This window comes from Esox lucius, chromosome 19, assembly GCF_011004845.1.
Source record: "Esox lucius isolate fEsoLuc1 chromosome 19, fEsoLuc1.pri, whole genome shotgun sequence".
NCBI lineage: Eukaryota > Metazoa > Chordata > Actinopteri > Esociformes > Esocidae > Esox > Esox lucius.
In genome coordinates this window covers 35516709-35535817 of record NC_047587.1, presented here as the reverse complement: position 1 = coordinate 35535817, position 19109 = coordinate 35516709, and the positions used below count along the sequence as shown (strand labels likewise).

At 45.4% G+C, this 19109-nt stretch overlaps 2 protein-coding genes across 6 annotated transcripts in view; one reads left to right on the top strand and one right to left on the bottom strand.

Moving 5' to 3' along the window:
- Positions 1 to 125: 125 nt before the first annotated feature.
- On the bottom strand, positions 126 to 5608 carry ccdc77 (coiled-coil domain containing 77). 4 transcript variants are annotated; one of them, XM_010905141.5, is made up of 12 exons: positions 5510 to 5608; positions 4874 to 4923; positions 4447 to 4633; positions 4210 to 4352; positions 3993 to 4089; positions 3482 to 3563; positions 3143 to 3234; positions 2270 to 2418; positions 1278 to 1542; positions 1036 to 1161; positions 740 to 892; positions 126 to 400 (listed from the first exon to the last, which is right to left on the bottom strand). In XM_010905141.5, the coding sequence occupies exons 2-12, from the start codon at positions 4909 to 4911 to the stop codon at positions 254 to 256; spliced, it is 1479 nt and encodes a 492-aa protein (XP_010903443.4). In that variant the 5' UTR covers positions 4912 to 4923; positions 5510 to 5608; the 3' UTR covers positions 126 to 253. The 4 variants fall into 4 exon arrangements, with proteins under 4 accessions (XP_010903443.4, XP_034144304.1, XP_010903444.4 ...); XM_034288413.1 differs by having other exon boundaries at positions 4447 to 4629; positions 5510 to 5584; XM_010905142.5 differs by lacking the exon at positions 5510 to 5608 and adding an exon at positions 5053 to 5189.
- A 317-nt stretch (positions 5609 to 5925) lies between these two features.
- Positions 5926 to 19109, top strand: part of ush1c (Usher syndrome 1C) — a 30399-nt gene continuing 17215 nt past the window's right edge. The window contains exons 1-14 of one of the 2 annotated variants that reach the window (XM_013131671.4): positions 5926 to 6217; positions 8002 to 8069; positions 9826 to 9969; positions 10131 to 10269; positions 11101 to 11209; positions 11322 to 11346; positions 12508 to 12565; positions 12965 to 13153; positions 13354 to 13413; positions 13525 to 13581; positions 14438 to 14580; positions 15478 to 15543; positions 16274 to 16416; positions 16597 to 16676. In XM_013131671.4, coding sequence (XP_012987125.4) covers positions 6182 to 6217; positions 8002 to 8069; positions 9826 to 9969; positions 10131 to 10269; positions 11101 to 11209; positions 11322 to 11346; positions 12508 to 12565; positions 12965 to 13153; positions 13354 to 13413; positions 13525 to 13581; positions 14438 to 14580; positions 15478 to 15543; positions 16274 to 16416; positions 16597 to 16676 — 1317 coding nt within the window. In that variant the 5' untranslated portion in view covers positions 5926 to 6181. Of the gene's footprint in view, positions 6218 to 7420; positions 7831 to 8001; positions 8070 to 9825; positions 9970 to 10130; positions 10270 to 11100; positions 11210 to 11321; positions 11347 to 12507; positions 12566 to 12964; positions 13154 to 13353; positions 13414 to 13524; positions 13582 to 14437; positions 14581 to 15477; positions 15544 to 16273; positions 16417 to 16596; positions 16677 to 19109 lie in introns of those variants that run through there. The other variant, XM_013131670.4, reaches the window with a different exon arrangement.

Genomic DNA, 19109 nt, shown 5'->3' with positions numbered 1-19109 from the left:
ATGTTTTATTGTAATATTTTGAGGTATTGGATTTTTGATTTCCATGAGCTTTTATTGAAGTCTGTTTAGGAGAAGTGAAATGTCTTATGCAACTGTGCATCTCACATAGTCAACAATGGCCACTGTTAATAAAAGAACACAACTTTATTGTTAAAAACGGTATATTTTTCAGCTTTAAAAGCATTTTCTTATATTATTCTTACTAAACATTACCAAGGTCACTAGTTCCCATTGGGCTAGTTTGGGTACTATCTCAACTGTAACGTAGGTCATTCTCCAGACCAAAAATCTTGGCCTTCAGTGTCTTCAGTTCCCCCTGGACCTTCTTGGTCCGAGTGTTGGTCTGACGCACCTCGTGCAGGATAGCCAGGTCCTGGTTTGGGCCCACGTTTAGGGTCACCTAAACAACACAAAGTGAACCTAAACAATCAATAACATACCCAATAACACTTTTCTTGCTAACCAATCCCTGAGGTTGCAAAAATTACAACCATCTCATTGGTCCAAGAAACCAATGGGTCCCATCCGATTTGTGCCAATGGGGTGGGACATGAGTCACAATACATGGGTAAAGCCAGAGTTACTCTAATGGGTTAGAGATGATCCAATCACTGATGACTTTGTTTCGATGGCACTCACTCATTTAGACATTACCCAATTGACCACAAATGACCTCAAACTGAGATATGCAGCAGGAATATGCAGAAATCCATTTGATTCTCAGGGAGGCCCTGTTCACCTTGAAGAGCTGCTTCTCCACATCTTTAAGTTTCTGTCGGAGGTGTTTGATGTCAGCCTTGAAGCCCTCGACTTCCATGGCCCTCCTCTTCTCCAGGGCCTCGTACCGCTGGGTCATCATCTGAAGACGCTTTGCCATTTTGTCGGACCGGTCCTAGACACAAATGGAAGTGAAAGACAGGACTTGGATAACAACCAAACAGCAGCTATACCAACCCAGTCTGGGTTTTCTTTCTTAACAAAACAAACACCGACGTCTGAACTACTTCTCCCATACTAGGATGTACGGCTACGCACTTTGAAGATCTCCCTGCCCACGTCCCCTTCCTCTCGGATCTGAGCCAGGTCCGTCTCCAGGGTAACACACTGCTCCCTGTACATCTCCGCCAGGCGATGCGCCTGCTTCAGCTCCTCCTGCAGTGCCTTGAAAAACGACGGCGCAGACCTCTCAATACCACTGGTTCATGTAAAAGCCACAATTTTAAAGAGAAACAGTGTGGTGGGTGTGGCCGGCTCGGCCCTGAAGCACCACTACCCACCCGTAGCTCCTCCCGGTGGACGTGCTGCGTGTCGGGTTGGGGCTGGCTGAGGAGCATGGCCATGCTGCCACCTGGACCTCCAGATCCAGGCCGGGCTCTGCCGTGAACGTCCCGGGCCTCTCTCAGCCGCTCCTGGGCCGAGTCCAGCTCCCGCAGAAGTCGGTCTTTCTCCACCATCCAGGCCTTCTCGTGGGCCCGCGTCTCAAACTTGTGCTGCAAGAAGTCCCTGGTGCTCTCGTAAAGCAGGTTCTGGGTCCGCTCCAACCTGGGCGGGACGAGATGGGACAGGGGGAGTTGGAAGTGGGATGGCCAGATATTGGGCAGGTAGTGAAAGTAGTGATCCAAAACTGGCGTAACATTCTTAAGAAATCAGAATCCATTTATTTACAATATTTTGACAACCTTTGTTTTAGCAACAACGTGGGAGTAATTATGGTTCCCTGCCCAGGGACAGGACAGCAGACCTTTCACCTTTTAAACCTCACAATTGTGGGTTTTCACCCATCAACCTTTCAATTACTGGTTAGATGCTCAAACTGCTAGGCTACTCTCAGTGCTGCTAGTAGTAGACAACACAAGGACAATGCGGTACGACAGATGAGAATATCCAATACATTCATTCACAAATGTACACATTTCTATCTATCTAGATGTAGGGAGATGGGCAGAGTTTTGGGCACAGCAGTTTAGTTAATGGTTAGTAGGTGGCTTGATGTGGTGAGCCAAGTGCTGATAGAGAAGGGAAAGGGGATTTGTTCATTTGAACACAATGTCCTGGTGGGATTTGGCATTTAACCCAACCACACGTGCGTAAGAACAGCTCTTCGCTGTGGTTCATTGACCATATACCACACCTCTCATGCCTAATTGTTTACAAATACCCACAACTGTCAGCCAATCAGCATTCAGGATTCGAAGCACCCGGTTTATAAAATTTCAAATGCCTTCAAGGTGATACCACTACAGTAGAGTCCAGTAGGTAGTGAACACACTTGTCTGCGAGTGCTGTGATACGCTCCTGATCTCTCTGGTGCTGGACCTGTCCCTCCTCCACGTGGATCCTCCTGTCCTCCAGGAGAGACTCCACCTGTTCTTTGGAGAGACGAGTCTGCTCTTCCATTTGAGCCTGCAGCGCCTCCACCTGCACAGGCAGACACATTCCACTTGTTACACCTGCAGGGTGTTTTAAGGAGCTTTTGTGTTACAGGAGGATGGCTATAATAATGGCATTAAGCACATGTTCCATTAATGGAGGAGTAGTCATGTCATAATCCCCACAAAACCTAGCAAAACCTGAAAGCGTCTCTATTCACATTAAAGCATTAGTTTATCCCATGAGGGATTTTAAATTAACTTCAGATGAGGTCTGTGATTCGTTTTGATAACCTTGTGAATCATATTTTCAGGACAATGTGATGTTTTTTTAACATGTATCAATTTACTCAAAAAATTATATAGATATTTACAGTTATGAAAATGCTTTGGTGGTGAAAGTCTACACAAAACACACTTTATCTGAAGCGGATTTTAAAAAATCCCCTATGGAAGAAATTAAGTGTGAAATAACACAAAGAGCTGCTTATATGTTTTCCCACCAGGTTTTATGTGGTTGTGACTGATATTATTTCAGTCAGATCTATTTCAGGTATTACTCTGAACCAGTCATCCCTGTTTGTTGTCCACCAGCTGCCTGTGTGTTATACTAACGGCAGCGTTGTAATGTAAAAATTAAGGTTCATGGATAAATTGCCACAGAGCAAATGGAATTTGCGTTTGGCATCCTTCCATGCATTACACTCCAGCCTTTATTCAGAGTCTATCCTCCCCAAATAAAGCACCACCAGCCGCCAGTGGTGTGTTCCTACCTGTAATAATAAGGTCTCGTTGTCTCTTCTGTACTGTTCTGGACTTGCTCTATGCAGAGCTCCGTCCTCTGACCTGGATGCCCGGTTACCCTCTGCTCACAAACACAAGTGGAATAGTCAGGGAAATATGGCACTCCCAACAACAGATTACTGTAAACTGATTAAGAGACAACATTAAGCCTACTTACTAAATAAGATGTTAGTACTCGTAAGCATTCTTTTAAGCAGGGAAAATCTTACAATTCTTAGGTCTCACAAACCTTTCAATCTAATGCAATGATTTTACACCTACAGCAGCGGCATAAACAAACAGATGATTAAAGATGACTTCTCTCTAACCTTTTGCACTCTTTGTTCTAGACTTTGTTGTGATCCGATGATCCAGTGTTCTGGGCTCTAGCTTCTTTTGGGGTATGACGACCTACAGCACATTAGAAACACAGTCAGCGTCAATAAAACCTCACAGCATGTTGGTTAACTTAGCATCATTTGTGTGCCACATTCAACTATCAATCATCCCAAGGTCACATTTTCTGATGTGCAAGTTCACATTACCAGTACCCAGAAACATTCTACGGTAGCCTATACAAGGCCACTGATGCTGACTGACAAAGGATATATCGATTGATGTACCATTATTAAAAATGACATAGTAATAGCTAAAGCTAAACGTGATGGTTGATAGTTGGGCATGAATACACTACCTGCAGGAGTCCTGACTATATTCTTAGAGGTTTCCTTGATATCAACTTAGAGTAATATATAGATTAATACATGTGGCTGTCCAAAGTCCTGTAAAAAGTTACATAACACAACGGGGAAGAACAGGTAAGACAGCATGACCCCTGACCTTGTGTGGAGGCTCACGGTGGAAGTAGGTGATCTCCCCAGCATCTGGCCCCACCAGAGCTAAGAGGAGCTGGATCTTCTTCCTGTCCTCCAGCTCCCTGTCAACAAAGACAACAGAACACTTAGCATTTGCCACGTTTCCCCCCGTGGCATTAATGGAACGCCGGACACATCTTTATCGGCCGCTAAGCTATAGTTGGGAATCAAAATGAGCTCGCCTGATCTTTAGCCTGTCGTTCTCCGCGTACAGGCGCAGTGCCTGTTCCCTCTCCTGGAAGAGGTACACCTGCATGTCGCTCAGAGCCTTCTGCAACTCAGAGATCTCGCCCTCGCGCTGACGGACCTCCCACTGCAGCTTGTGCTGGGAGGGAGGGCAGGGAGAAACAGGGAATTCACACACACACACACACACACACACACACACGGACGATCTTTCTGTACCACACGCAGTTTACCTGGTCACCTGCGGTACTTCTATACGTCTCCAGCATCTGCAGAAGGTCCGCGTGTTCTTCATCGAACTGGGCAATCTTCCCCCTGTAAAACTCCAACAGCTCCCTGGAGGGGCGCAGGTACGCCAGGCGTTCAGTTATGGGGGGCAGGGGAGAGTCGACCTCACCCCCGGGCGTGCGGCCTGTCTGCCTGGATGGGAAGACAACCCAGAAGAGAGGAAATGACCCCATTAAGCCAACATAGATAAAGCCTATCGGGGAACAATTCCTTGTAGATTAGAATATTACTGGGATTAGACAATCGTGTTGATTATTTTGAGATTAGTTACTAGGTGGTCCCTTTAGTGGATTAATTGGTTGGTAAACAACAAGGGCAGTGGAGGAAATTACCAGAAGAGAAAATTCAACATAATAGGAAGCCTCCACTTACCTATCTGAGACATAGTCTCTGGTTGGAGGTGATTCCATCGTGGAACTAATCTAAAAAAGATTGACAATGTTGACTTGACATGTAGTACATCTACACGTATTGTTCAATTTAGTTAGCTACGAAATGTTTTGAGTGGTTTAGAACCAGCTGTCAAACTTGCTCTAGTAATATGAACAGACCTTATGCCTTTGTGAAGAACCGACATGTTCTTCTCAAAGTCGTAACAGGTGATTGTTCTCTAGTTTATAACGTTACTCGGCCAGGAGAACCTGTACACTCCCTTTGTTGCTAAGCGCCTGCGCGGCATGGTTCGCGGGGAGTTTGAAACCCCGTATGCCCAACACTTATTGGCTAATGCCGTTTCTCTATCTTTTGTTGTATTAAGGAAATATTTTTATTGCAAACAATCAATTAGTATACTGACTAGTTCATTGTTAATTGAGCTTCGCTACATAACTTGCTAGAGTATAAGAGCACCCCGTCCGTTCTCACCCAAAACAAATTAGTTTCAAATCGCAAGACACATTCTTTTAAATAGCCAGCTACAGTACCTCATTATATTAGTTAACACAGACAATATCATTATTTTAACAATAATTGTCAATCTCAAATACACGTTATTTGTTTCCTCGTTACCTTTTACTCCTTAATGAAAATTCAAAATGCTGCCTGCTTTAGTTCCCGGAAGTTGACGTTATATTTTGTTCCTTCGGGGACAAATACAAGTCCACCGTGATTCGAGTAGCAAGGCTCTACCGCCATCTACAGTTCCAGGTGATAGTTCCAATAATGTATCTGGCTGAACATCAGCACATGTTTGTAAAAGGTGAAATAGATTCGGTTTTTAATCGGATATCGCAAAGTAGGTTAACTGATTGGAACTAGCGTCTATATGGAAATACTGAGAATCCTATGCTTTTTTGTCATAGACAAATAGGCTAAAACAGTCTAAGTACCACCGCTACCATTAATGAGATACTGGCAAAAAGGAATAGCAGGAAGCTGAAGGTTTATAGCCTACGTTTATTTGCCCTTTCCCTGGTTGACAACTATATAGGCACTGGCCAGTTTTGCATTCAACCCTATCAGGTTATGATTTGTAGAGTGTACTTTGATGATCACCCCACTAGCAGGGCTACGCCTGAGCAACATCTACCCAGAGCGATTCTCTGAATTGTTTCACTCCTGGTGTGTCATCTACCACCCAGCGTTCACTGTAGGTAACGCCACCGTCACTGTTGACAGGGATCTACAGTATAGCACACAGGACGAAAGAACACCATCTGGTGCCTCAGTTTTTAGTCAAATATGGAACGGAAAGTAGCACGTGAATTTAGACACAAGGTAACACCGTTTATTTATGAAATATTTTCACAATATTTTAAGTGAAGTCATTCTTTTTTGTGAGGGTTGTCTGTTGTTCAAGTACTATGGTGATGTACGCTGAGCGCTGTCGGAGTTTGGCTTTTGTTAAGGTGCTTTAGTTGCGTTGTAATTTTTTTTAGAAGAAAATGTTTTAGATGGGCATTTTGCTTTAAATTATATTTAATACACAGTTATGAAATTAGACTGTACTATACTACTGTTACACAAGTTCATTACATGTTGGATTTATACGTTGCACCTTTATATAAGGATTGTATTTTCATATATCATTTGTTAAAACTATGTGTTTATAAAACATACAGTAACATATATGTAGGTGTAGATATATGATGTAGAACATGTCCATTACTTTACAGGTAAGCTAGGCTATCTTAATGACGTCTGGCCTGTGTGTCGAGCTTTCCTGATTGGTTAGTGTTTGCGCAGGTGAACAAGATACCAATGTTGGATTATGTAAATAACCATACAGTTGCTAAAAGATTCTCATTATTTTTCTGGTTACCGTATAAGGTTAATAATGTTGAAAAGAGAGACTGTGTGAAGGGAATGTGATATGTTTTTTTCAGTCCTTTGTAATCTGGATCCAGCCCCATCTGTCCTCCATGTTGTATTCTTTCCCTGGGTCGCTCGCCATTTGATAATTTAGACAGTGTGAGGAATGTCCAGCCGAGCGTAGAGGATGGGACAATTTACAACTGCAATTAGATGGGGAGAAGCCAGGCGGATAGGCAGGCAATGAGCCACAAAACACCACAAGACAGCATGGCTTTGTGTGCCTATTAATTACAGTACATACATATTGAAAGAATGTTGAACATTTTATGGTTTTTAGAGGTGAATAGGCTACTGTTAGATTCTCTCTAACAGCCTGTATGGATGTTAACATGTTTCCAGAATTTAGGACCTTAATCGTATACGTCTGTCCATATTTCCAATGATGTCCGTGTTGCTCTTTATGATGTTGGCTTCAACTGTTTATGGTGCCAAAGTCTGAAAACTCTCAGCGTTGTGTATGAAGTCTCTCAGTGTTAGGTCAGATAAGTTTATGATGCTATAAACATCCCGTCCTACCCAGCAACCTGTGTTTTCCCTGTTTGTGATTGTGTGTGGTTGTGTGTGTGTGTCTAAGTGTGTGCGCGCGCGTGTGTGTTTGCGTGCATCTCAAATACTTTTCTTTGTATGGTTTCAGACTGCTTGTCTGTAAGGTGACACTCCTTACTTCACTATTCCAACCTCCAGCCCTCCGTCTCACTCCCTCACTCCCCCTCCCCAGGCCGGTGGCATAAAGAGTGGCTACCAGCCCACAGTTCTATAGGGCTGGCCACTTCACAGGAGAAAGGGTCTAGAGCGAAGGAAAGCTATTCTGCCTTGTACCACCAGCACGAGCCGGCAAAAGCAGAGCTTAAATAATATTGATGCTGAGGCTTCCCAAGCTTAGGCACGTACTCTCAGTTCACACACACACACCGAGGGGCACAAACAAACAGACCGCCGTACTAAAGATGGGCTACATTAATGACTGGCCTAAGCGCTTCCTGAAAACCTTTCTGCAGCAGTTCAGTCGCTACAAGGTAAGACAAACGCACACCTAGGTCTAGAACGCCCCCCCCCCCGCCCCAGTCGTGCTGAAAGTGTCCTAGTGAAGAAAGACGTGTGTAGTCTCCTCTGACTGTTTGTGTGGTTATCTTGTCCTTGATGTTTAGGACGATGATATTGAGTCTAAACATGGCTTCTCTGTCTAGGTGGAGCAGCTCATTGACAACGAGGCTGAGAAGGATTACCTGTACGATGTCCTGCGGATGTACCACCAGTGAGTAACACCCCCCGCCTGACTGACCTACGCTTTTACTTTGGCGCTTTTCGGACCGTCCGCCCCCCCAGAACTGATTTCAGGGTGCCAATACTTATTTTGGGGATGTGGATTGTTAAAGTTGTTAACGATTGCTAAGATACTTTTCAGAAAACTGGTGTCTGGTTAAACTTCATTATAAACTAATGAGCACAGCAGAATAATTTTTTTAACAGAACAGTGGGTCTTGTCATAGCTTTCACATAATGCTAATGCTAAGCAATTTGTTTGGTCAAACAGTAAGAAAAACTCAATACAAAAGATGCAAAAATCAGTTGAGTCATTTGTGTCAGACAAAATTGAAATTTCTGATCACATCTTATACAAACTCCTTCGTTGTTAAAATTTTATGCTTAGGCTATGCAAAACATATCTTCAATTAGCCACCAGTCCTTATTCATGCATAAAATTAGTCATCTTTGGTAAAATAATGTTTGGGAAAAAGTATAAAGCCAATGTTGTGAAAATATTTTGACTTGCCTTTTATTGTACATAGTATAATTATAGTATCAACAAGTGGCACCTATATTAAAGGTACTACTTTTTGATACTGTAATTTAAACCATTCAAAATTTTTATTATAGTATGCAAAAGTCAAACCATTCTAGGGTATATTGATAGGTGTAGTTAGTATTTATTGGGCAATTGTGTAATAATGGATTGAAATATCTTCTAACGAAACAACAAGTTGTATGATTTGATGCAAGTACTTGATTTGGTGTCATGTATTTAGTGTTTCTAACGCATTTTGCAAATAATAAATAATCTTTTTTGCCAACAGTGCAATGGTTTATTAAGTGACAATTGTGCTTAAGCAATCAAGAAAAACTGTAATAAGCTCTGCCAGCGTAATATATATCAGAATATATAATGTCACTTTTATTTTAATGAAAAATTTTTTATGTGAATGTCTTGATTTCTCTTATATTTCAGATTTATGTGTAACGTGAGGATTCAATCTTTTTGTGTGTGTGTGTCTGTTTGAATGTGTGCAAGCACACTCAGGTGTGAATAGTTGAAGATACAGTTTCATTCATGGCTGTGAGAATAAAGATGACTGAATGGGACTAAAGGGGAGAAGGAGCTTATGGTTTCCATGTGCTCTTTGTATGGACTTGCATCCCTGATGCACCATTGGCTACGCCGATGATCAGTTTTCCACTGCGATCCGCCAAGGCTGGCCAGCCATTCACAATAGCCCATTCCCCTTTCGTTCAGGAGTCACGACTGAAATGTTGAACATCAATAATTCATAGCCATAGCTCATAAAACTTGCATCCCCATTATAATTAGCCGGGTAATTGCGTGTTCTTGGGATTCTGGATGCCCCAAAAGGTCATGACGTTTCTCTTACTGTGTTGTCTTAGTAATTCTGAGTTGCTTTGAGTCACTATGTCTTCAGATGTCAAAAGGAGTGTTGAGGCCTAGGGAGGCCTACATGGATGTGTCGGCATAGGCTGTCATCTTTGACCCCCTAAAGTCTTCATCTTTACAACAGTGTTATCACTATAATAAAATAATTTTCAAAGGAGTTGGACTGCCCCACTTCTTCAAAGTTCCCTGCAAAAATACAATGAAATAGAAGCGTGTTGAAAATTAAGTTTGGATTTAAGGGTATTTGAAAAGGCCAATTATTTGACCCAAGACATGCTCACAATTATCGTAAAAACCCAAATGTAGCCGTGTGTTTTGAGCTGCCCGTGCCCCCCTCCCTCAGATCAATGGAGCTGCCTGTCTTGGTGGGGGACCTGAAACTGGTCATCAACGAGCCCGCCCGCCTGCCCCTGTTCGACGCCATTCGGCCTCTCATCCCCCTCAAACACCAGGTGGAGTACGACCTTCTCACCCCCAAGAGGTCACGGTGAGTGGCGCCGGTCGGGGTAGCTTGCCGTCCCTAAAACATTTTGCCTTGTGATAACGCGCAGCTACTTCGAAACAACGGGACCAATATGTTTCTCCCCCCTTTCCCGTCGACCTCTGCCTCCTCCTCCCCTCACCTCCGTCTGCACTCGGGCGGCGCAGTAAGCTGAAGGAGGTGCGTCTGGATCGTAGCCACCCCGAGGGGCTGGGGCTGAGCGTGAGAGGCGGCCTGGAGTTTGGCTGTGGGCTTTTCATCTCGCAGATCGTCAAGGACGGACAGGCTGGGAACAGCGGACTGCAGGTGTGTGGGTTAGTCCCAGCGTTTCTGGGTGTTTTGTGTTTGAGCGCAGGGCAGATGTGGGGTTTTTCTGTTCATGTGTGTTTGCATTTGTGACTATAGGGGGCATGCTTGTGTTTGTGTACTTTTGTTGCAGTAGGTCTTTTAGGGACAGTCTTTCGTGTAACATTGTCAGTATCTTCCACAAGGTGGCGTGAAGAACCATCGATTCCAGTAACACATCATACTCGGATGTACTGTGTGTGTGCTGTCACCTGACTGATAAATGACAAACGTTGTTACTTTTTAGTATGAATCGTATGAGTACCTTATCTTCTCCATCGATTTAACACAAAGGAATGAGGGTTCCATTTATTTGTCTCTTTGCCCTGCATCATGTAATTGAGTTTGAAAAACGAACCATTTGGAAAAATGACCAGGCACTTTTGTTTAAGTACTTTCCTGTCCTTCAACCACTGCTGAAGTCATTTGCTCTTGAATCACGAATCAAACTGATTAGACCTGCTGTCTGCTATAGTTATTTACCTCCAGCCAGTGTGACAGATGTCCCATCTTCCTTTAGCTGGAAAGACACTAATGCAAATTGACACGACTGAGTTGATAGCCAGGAGAAACACACACATCCTTATCTAGTGAGCCTTTTAACGAAAATATTTTAATCAAATAATAGTATTGTGACTGTGAAATAATATTTCTACAAATCCTTACATCTTTTCAGCAGATATCTAATGTGTTTTATACATCTTTGGGCAACTTGTATGGAAGGTGTAGGGGTTTCAAAAATGCACAGAAGATTTGCCACGTTGGCCCTTGTAACGTCTGTCTGACCCTCAGATAGGAGATGAGATTGTGCGCATCAACGGATACTCTATCTCTTCCTGTATCCATGAGGAAGTCATCAACCTCATCAAGACCAAAAAGATTGTGTCCCTCAAAGTCAGGCGTAAGTCCACAAGGCCATGTAATGGCTTACATTTCATATTGTGGGACACACAGTAACTCAACCTTGTCATCCACATTAAGAATTATTTAAATTTTTTTCTTTCTCTTTTCAGAGGTTGGGATGATACCAGTGAAAAGGTAAGAGTGGTTTCTCCCTGTGTGTTTTGTATTTTATTCGACAACGTTCTGTTTAGGCGCAGGCTGTGTTTAATCAAGGTTCAATAAATACATGAAATATACAGAGTCAGATTCAAACTCAACTCAATGTATTTTCAATCAATCAAATTTATTTATAAAGCCCTTTTTACAACCGCAGTTGTCACAAAGTGCTTTACAGAGACACCCGGCCTTAAACCCCAAGGAGCAAACAAGAGTAGTGTTGAATTTCAGTGGCTAGGAAAAACTCCCAAAGAAGGACGAATTTTAGGAAGAAACCTAGAGAGGACCCAGGCTAAGAGGGGTGACCAGTCCTCTTCAGGCTGTGCCGGGTGAGATATTAACAGTCCAATTGGAATAATGAATACATTTCTCTGGGCTAAATCCAGAGTCTATTTGATTTTAGACTAGGTCAAAAGTATGACCAGGTGGACAGGGACAGCAACGGGCCCCCCAAACTAGGTACTCCGCAGGTGTGGACCAGGGCCTCATGTCCTCCTAAAATGTAAAACTGGAGGAGACTGAGAAAAGTTAGAAAGTGCATTCCTCATATCCCCCAGCACAATAATATAGCAGCGTAACACCTTGGAACTGAGACGGGGGGGTCCGGTGACACTGTGGTCCTACTGGTCACCTTCACGCCCCCGGGCCAGGCTACACCTAATTATAAACCGTGCTGTAGAGATGAGTTTTTACTATACACTTGAAAGTTTGCACTGAGTTTGCATTTCTAACCTCAATTGGCAGTCCATTCCACAGTATTGGAGCTCAATGAGAAAAGGCCCTGCCGCCAGCTGTTTGTTTAGAAATTCTAGGTACATTTAAAAGGCCTGCATCTTGCGATCGTAGGTTACGTGTAGGTATGTATGGCTGGATCATTTCAGCAAGGTAAGTAGGAGCAAGTCCATGTGTTGATTTATAGGTTAAGAGTAAAACCTTAAAATCAGCCCTAACCCTAACAGGCAGCCAGTGTAAGGATGCCAGTACAGGAGTAATGTGTAAAAAACTTTTGTTCTAGTTATGATTCTAGCAGCCGTGTGCAGCACTAATTGAAGTTTATTTATGAATTTGTCTGGATAACCAGAGAGAAGAGCATTGCAGTGATCTAGTCTAGAAGTAAACTCTGGCTTCGTTGTTTTTCAGTTCCACAGAGGAGCCTCTGAAGTGGCAGTTTGTGGATCAGTTTGTGTCAGAGTCTGGGGTGATTATGAAATAAGTATTCTTAAAAATATTATGTACAAAATGGTGGGTAGAAAAAACATACCGCAGTACAACCATATCATTCTCTCTTTGTCTCTTCCTCTACTCCTTGAACTTATTCTCTCGCTCTCTTCCTCTTCCTCTACTCCTTTTTTCGTATTCCCTCTCTCTCTTTGTGTCTTCCTCTACATTTTATTCTTATTATGTCTCTCTTTGACTCTTCCTCTCTCCCTCTCTGTCACGTTTTCTGTCACTCTTTTTTTTTTCTATTTTGCCTCACACTTTCTCTCTGTTTTTCTTTTTTTTCTTTGTCTTTCTTTCTCCCGTCTCTTTCTTTTCCTTTTGTCTCTCTGTCTCTATTTCTATCTTTCTGTGTTTCTCCTGTCCCTCCGTCTCTCAGGAGAAGAAGAACAGCATGGCGGGTCTGGTGTCTATGGGAGGGAAGGAGATCAAGGAGAAAAAGGTGTTCCTGAGCCTGGTGGGCACCAAGGGCATGGGCATCAGTGTCTCCAGCGGCCCCACGCAGAAGCCCGGCATCTATGTCAGTAACGTCAAGCCTGGCTCCCTGGCTGCTGAAGTGGGACTGCAGGTAAGAGTCTGGGCCAGTTCGGAGCACCGTGAACCACTCATCGTGTTCACTTTAGATTGACGAGTAGATCTTCCCCGGAGGGGATCCCTGGTCTTCACCATGTCTCTTTGTGTGAACGTGTGTGTAGAGGTTCTCTCCATCTGCCGGTAGGAGTACGGCTGTGCCCCAGTTTGGATTCAAATAACGTGTCTTTTTGTTAGATCGGTGACCAAATCGTGGAGGTGAATGGAGTGGATTTCACCAATCTGGACCACAAAGAGGTACGTGTGAGATGGACGACGCGCAGACAGGGGTCACCTACTGCCTTTCTTGGGAACTAATTCAGGCCCCTTGTACAGTTGTTTTATTGCTCTGTGGCTTTTTGTCTGCAGGCTGTGAGAGTCCTGAAGAGCAGCAGGAGTCTAACCATCACAGTCCTCACCGGTGCTGTAAGTAGACCAGTTGACCAGTAGACCAGTTGACCAGTAGAGCAGTTGATCAGTAGACCAGTTGATCAGTTGACCAGTAGACCAGTTGACCATTAGAGCAGTTGATCAGTTGACCAGTAGAGCAGTTGATCAATTGACCAGTAGAGCAGTTGACCAGTTGACCAGTAGACCTGTAGACCATCACAATGAATGGGCCTTTCTTATCACTTCCCCCAACTCTCTGCAGCAACCTGCTCCCCAAACTCACTTGATTCATTACCTCTAGTTCCTAATGGAGTCCCCTACACCCAGAAAGCCTACTTCGTTTATCACCGTGGCAATTTTGGGAGATGTTGTTTTCCAGACGGTGGTAATCGGGCCTCTGTGATGGGGATGTGTTCTGTTCACGAGCCATCTGGTCTCCTTCGCTTGCCTCATTGACGACCGTTAACATGTGGACGGTCGCTTCTCTGAGGGGAGAAATACGCATTATCCAAAGATGTGATTAAAAATAACACTTGTTACCACCTCTAGCCGCGGAATTAAATTGAAACAATAAATAATGTCTGTGATTTTGAAACAGTTTTTATTCGCTGTCATCTACGAATTTTCGGCGTCCACGTGTTTGTCCATTCATTAGCTTCTTCATTAGCAAGTGTTGAGCTATCTAAGGCCAGAGGCATCGATGTACTTTACTGAAACTTTAAATCCATGTGAACTTATATACATGGTCATTCAGTCCCATTCAGTACTGTCCGCCACCAGCACCACTGTCACTAGTCAGATTGGTGGCATGTGGAAATGTACGTTGTGAAGGAAGGTGATTCTGAGTTGGCTGACTGAATGTCCCTCCTGCCTGCCCATTGGTCTTCCACAGGGCAGGGAGTTGTTCATGACAGATGAGGAGCGACTGGCGGTGGAGGCACGCCGGGAGCTGGACAGACAGGAGCTCATGCGCCAGAAGAGGGTTGCCCTGGAGACCAACAAGATCGTCAAGGAGCAGCAGGAGAAGGAGAGGCTGTGAGTGGTTCGGTTCAGCCATCAATTCGTTTGATTGGACCACTTTAAAAAACACAATTTAAATCACACTATTGTATATCGGGCAATTACAGTGAGTCATTGTTAATGCTCTGAGAAAATATTTCTATTGGGGCTCTCACAGCCAGGGGCCTTATTGTAGTGCCTAACGCTACCGGGAGAAAAAAGAAAACTGATTGGACTCAAACACAGAACAATACATCAACACTGTTGAATTATTACTGTATCCAGGAAGCTTATACAACAGTACAACGGATCCATGTACTCTGCCATAAGTTGTTGTTGTCTGCGCTTCGAGAAACACACAATGAGAGCACAAGCCGTTCTTTGGGAAGACAATGAGTTAGGACAGAAATACATACACGTACTTTGGGTTTTCACTTTTCAGTCTTAAAAAGGGTAGATTCACCTTCAGTTTACTGAACAACAACCAGGACTTGAAGATAATCTGTGCAGACATCCGTGGAGCACAGAGCCTGTAATATGTCTTGGTTCTGCACACAACAAGAAAAACGGCACACCTTTCAGAAGCAGATATAGCGATTAGCCACACAGGATACAAACTTCAGATTGATGTGCGTCAGACACTCTGAAGAACACTAGTTATTTGTTGATGCCCTCAAAGAGGCTTTACAATGTTTCTCAGCCCCATTGATTTTATTTCCCATTAAATAATATTGCATGAATAAATGTGATATATTTTTACATTCCTGTGAGACTGATTGGTTAGCCGTAGATGTGTTTATGTTGCTGACGTGTGTTATGAACAGGAGAAAGATGAAAATGCATCCATAAGTGTGGTATATTTTAAACTGTGTGATTGATAGCCTATGCATATGGACATATCTTTGACAAGGGTTTTCTTTATGTTGCAAACAGGAGAAAGATGGAGATTTCTCAGAAGACTGCGGAGGAGGAGGAGCGCTATCATAAAGAGATGGAGAAGTGGGTTTTCAACCCCTGTTGTATATTTATAGCCCTTTTTGTTATTATTTTGTATGTTACATAAACATATTTTATGCATATGGCAACATATCTCTAGAATAACACACATTTCAGTAATGGATTGGGAGTCTGCAAACGTGTGAAGCCAAGATATATCAACACGTCGCTGATTGTTTAGTTCAGATTATGGATTTTTTTTACAATGTCTAACAAAATCCACAGAAAACATTCATCGACAGGTACAGTTCAAAGATGGAACTAACTACGTTTAAAATGAGACTGCAGCACTGGAATCTTTGGCTGTACTGACACAGTATTGTTGTCTGAGCTGGCCTTGAGCTCCTGAATTCTCAGTTCATTGTTCAGTAAACATGCACTCAGTTTTCACAATTTACACACGTATTGCAGAATATGTACAAATACACAGTAGTATTTTAGAACATGGGCAGTTCTACATACTGGAGCACAATGGCCGGCATCCATACTTTCGCATGGTTGTTAAAGACCCGCTAGCTAAGATCAAGTGTGTCTCATTCACAACATTCTGAACAGCGAACAGTCGACAAACCAAAGACATCGACAAGGACGCTCCTCCAAGAAAACACATCTTTCTACCTGCTCATGTGAATAAGCCCAAACGGGTCAAAGAGTTTCAATCTCTTGCGTATTTGGATGGCGCGATAACTTCTTACCTGTGTGTGTGTGTGTCTGTCTGTCTGTGTGTGTGTAGAATCGAGGCTGCCGAGCAGAAGCACGACCGGGAGTGGGAAGAGGACTGGGCGCCCAGAGAGCAACCCAAAACGAAAAGCCAGAAGAGTCCCTCCCCGGCCCCGCCTGAAACCAACACCCCGCCCCTCAAGTCCAAGAGCTCGGGTAAGGACAAGAGAACAGGTTGTACCCCCGAATAGCGGGTAGATCTGTAAATGAAGGGATAGACCAGAGCATGGCCCTGTAGTTCAGCAGGAACGCCTGTGTTTCATCTCTTTGCATGCCGTGTGTCTCCCGCCTTCCTGCCCTGTGTGCCGTGCTTCTCTGACCTCCCCCCTTGGCCAGACTTGGGCGCCGGCTCCTCTCAGGCCGTCGACGACGACGACAGTGGCGAGGAGGGAGAAGAGCCGGAAGAGTGTGGTGAAGTGAGTGACATGTATCACGGCGTGGCCACGGATCTCAGACACACTGCACCTTTTGATACATGCTCGATTTCCTCTGACAACCAAAAGCCTAGCCTGAGCGGTTGGCTGTTTTTACCTCAGCTACCTTGGATCTGCCTAGCATCCAGACCAGCAAGGTGTCCGCTTTCTTAGTGAAACCCCTCTCTGGTCCTCTTTCTCTGTTTGTTTCCGTTTTGTGTTGTGGATTCAGCCAACCAACCATAATAAACGCTTGTCCTCCAGTCGCCGATGTTCTTGCCTTGCTAGGGTTCAAGTCTGTGTCGACCTTAAAGTGACCCCGGTTGATTATGTCCTTCTGCAGCTTTCGGATGGTTCTATCGCTATGAGGGGAAGCTTCCCACGCTACGTAAGGTATCGTGTTCCGTTGCAGCTCAATGTGTTGGGTGTTCTGTCGAAGCTAACGGAGATATTCAAACTCAAAACAAAATGGCATGACTTATTTAATAGTTCGGTCCTCTAAATGCTGTGTTGGTTAATTTAGTGACCGTCAGTGCCCGTTTGAGGTTAGAAAAAGTTGGTCTCCCGTCTTGCATGGTTTGTGGCTTGATGTGAACCGGGTGCTGGTATGTTCCTGGTTTTGTTAACGGTATCTGACGACGTCTCAGAAGGGAGAGAAGAAGAAGAAAAAGAAGAAGGTGTCAAACGTGGACACCCTGCTAGAGCAAAAGAAGAACAAGAAGGAGATGGAGTTTGAGCTGAAGCTGGCTGCTGAGAAGGAGGAGATGCATGAACGTGAGAAGCAGCTGAAGATCAGCAGGCTGGTGCAGGAGGTAAGCAGGTCTGTGGAACCAGCTTCCCTACGAGTGAGGAGAACCTGAGCTGCACTTCTTTCCTGTTTTCTCCGGAGTTGACTCTCCATCAGAACTTTGTGTGCTCTCTATTAATATCAACATTGCCCTGTGACTGACACGTAACCCAGTGTTGCGTTGTTTTGCTTGAGGGAACGGAGGCCCCATTTTGAGTGTCTCGCTGTGCCATGCCCCAGGTATCTGAGACGGAACGCGAGGATCTGGAAGAGTCTGAGAAGGTCCAGCACTGGGTGGAGCGTCTCTGTCAGACGCGCCTGGAACAGATTTCCTGTGTGGAGAACGAGTCCCCAGAGGTACTGCTAGAAGAACCTCCCATTTGTTTTCTGTGTGACGGCAGTTTTCTCAAGTTGTCCTACTGCAAATATATTTAGCAGTAATCCCCCCAATTATTTAAATTAATATATTTGTAGTAAGATTCAGTTAGCTGTCATTTAAGTTTTGGCGCAAGAGTTTGGTGGTATTCCAAACACTGTGTGGAGAGCAGCGATAGCTCTGTGGTTGTTGGGGTGTCTTGAGAGGCTGGCCTTGACCTTCAGATGTCCCCCCCGCGGACCCCTGCCTCCGGGACCATGGTGAGGCGTTTCCCCGGCGGCCTCCAACTGGCAACCACCGACCTGGACGACATGAACTTGGACGAGGTGGACCAGAGCTTGAGGGGGCCCCTGAAGCGGCTGGCCCCCACCCAGCCTCCCACGTCTCAGCCGCCGCCCCCGCTGCCCCTCCCCCCGCCGTCGCCCAGGCTGAACCCCACCATCCCTAACTTCTCCCCACCGTCGCCGCGACACCCGCCCAAGCACGTTCCCCCTTCCCCGCCCGCCTCCTCCGCCCGCAAGCCTCCGCTCTCGGCTTCCGCCGTGCCCTCCCGCGGGCGCCAGCCCCCTCCCCCTCCTCCCCCGCCTCCGCCCTCTTCCAAGTACCCTCCGACCCCCATGTCCTCTCACTACCCCCCCACCCTGACCTCCCGCTTCCCTCCGTCCTCATCCCCGCGCCACCCGTCTCCCTCCCAGTCCTACAGGCCCCCGTCCCCCCCCCGACCCGCCCCTCAGCCTCCACCTCCGCCCCCTCCCCCTCCTCCGCCCTCTTCCAAGTACCCTCCGACCCCCATGTCCTCTCACTACCCCCCCACCCTGACCTCCCGCTTCCCTCCTTCCTCATCCTCGCGCCACCCGTCTCCCTCCCAGTCCTACAGGCCCCCGTCCCCCCCCCGACCCGCCCCTCAGCCTCCCCCTCCGCCCCCTCCCCCGCTCCCCCAGCACCCGGAGGAGCAGTGGCTGGGGGGCGGGTCCCGTGGAGGGTACCACCCCCGACACCCGTCCAGTCCCCCGGAAACCAGAAGTGAGTGGGAAGGGGGCGGGTACCTGCCGAGGGGCGGCTACTACTCGTCCAACGCCAGTGAGATGTCCTACCCTTCCAGCCCCAAGGTAGTCCCCCCCCCGTGTGCATACGTCCTGGTCTAAAAAGCATCCATTGCCCTCCTACCTTCCCCATGTTTTATTCAGAATGTTTGCGAGGGTTCTGTGTGGTTTAGAATGGACTACAGTATTTTAGAATTGCATTGTATACAATTGCGTGGTGTGCTGTGGCG

Coding starts and splice junctions, on each gene's coding strand:
- ccdc77 (XM_010905141.5), bottom strand. CDS start 4,911: ATGGAATCACCTCCAACCAGAGACTATGTCTCAGATAG. Junction 4,634..4,873: donor AGAGACTATGTCTCAGATAG/GTAAGTGGAGGC, acceptor CTTCCCATCCAG/GCAGACAGGCCGCACGCCCG. Junction 893..1,035: donor TGGGCAGGGAGATCTTCAAA/GTGCGTAGCCGT, acceptor ATTTGTGTCTAG/GACCGGTCCGACAAAATGGC.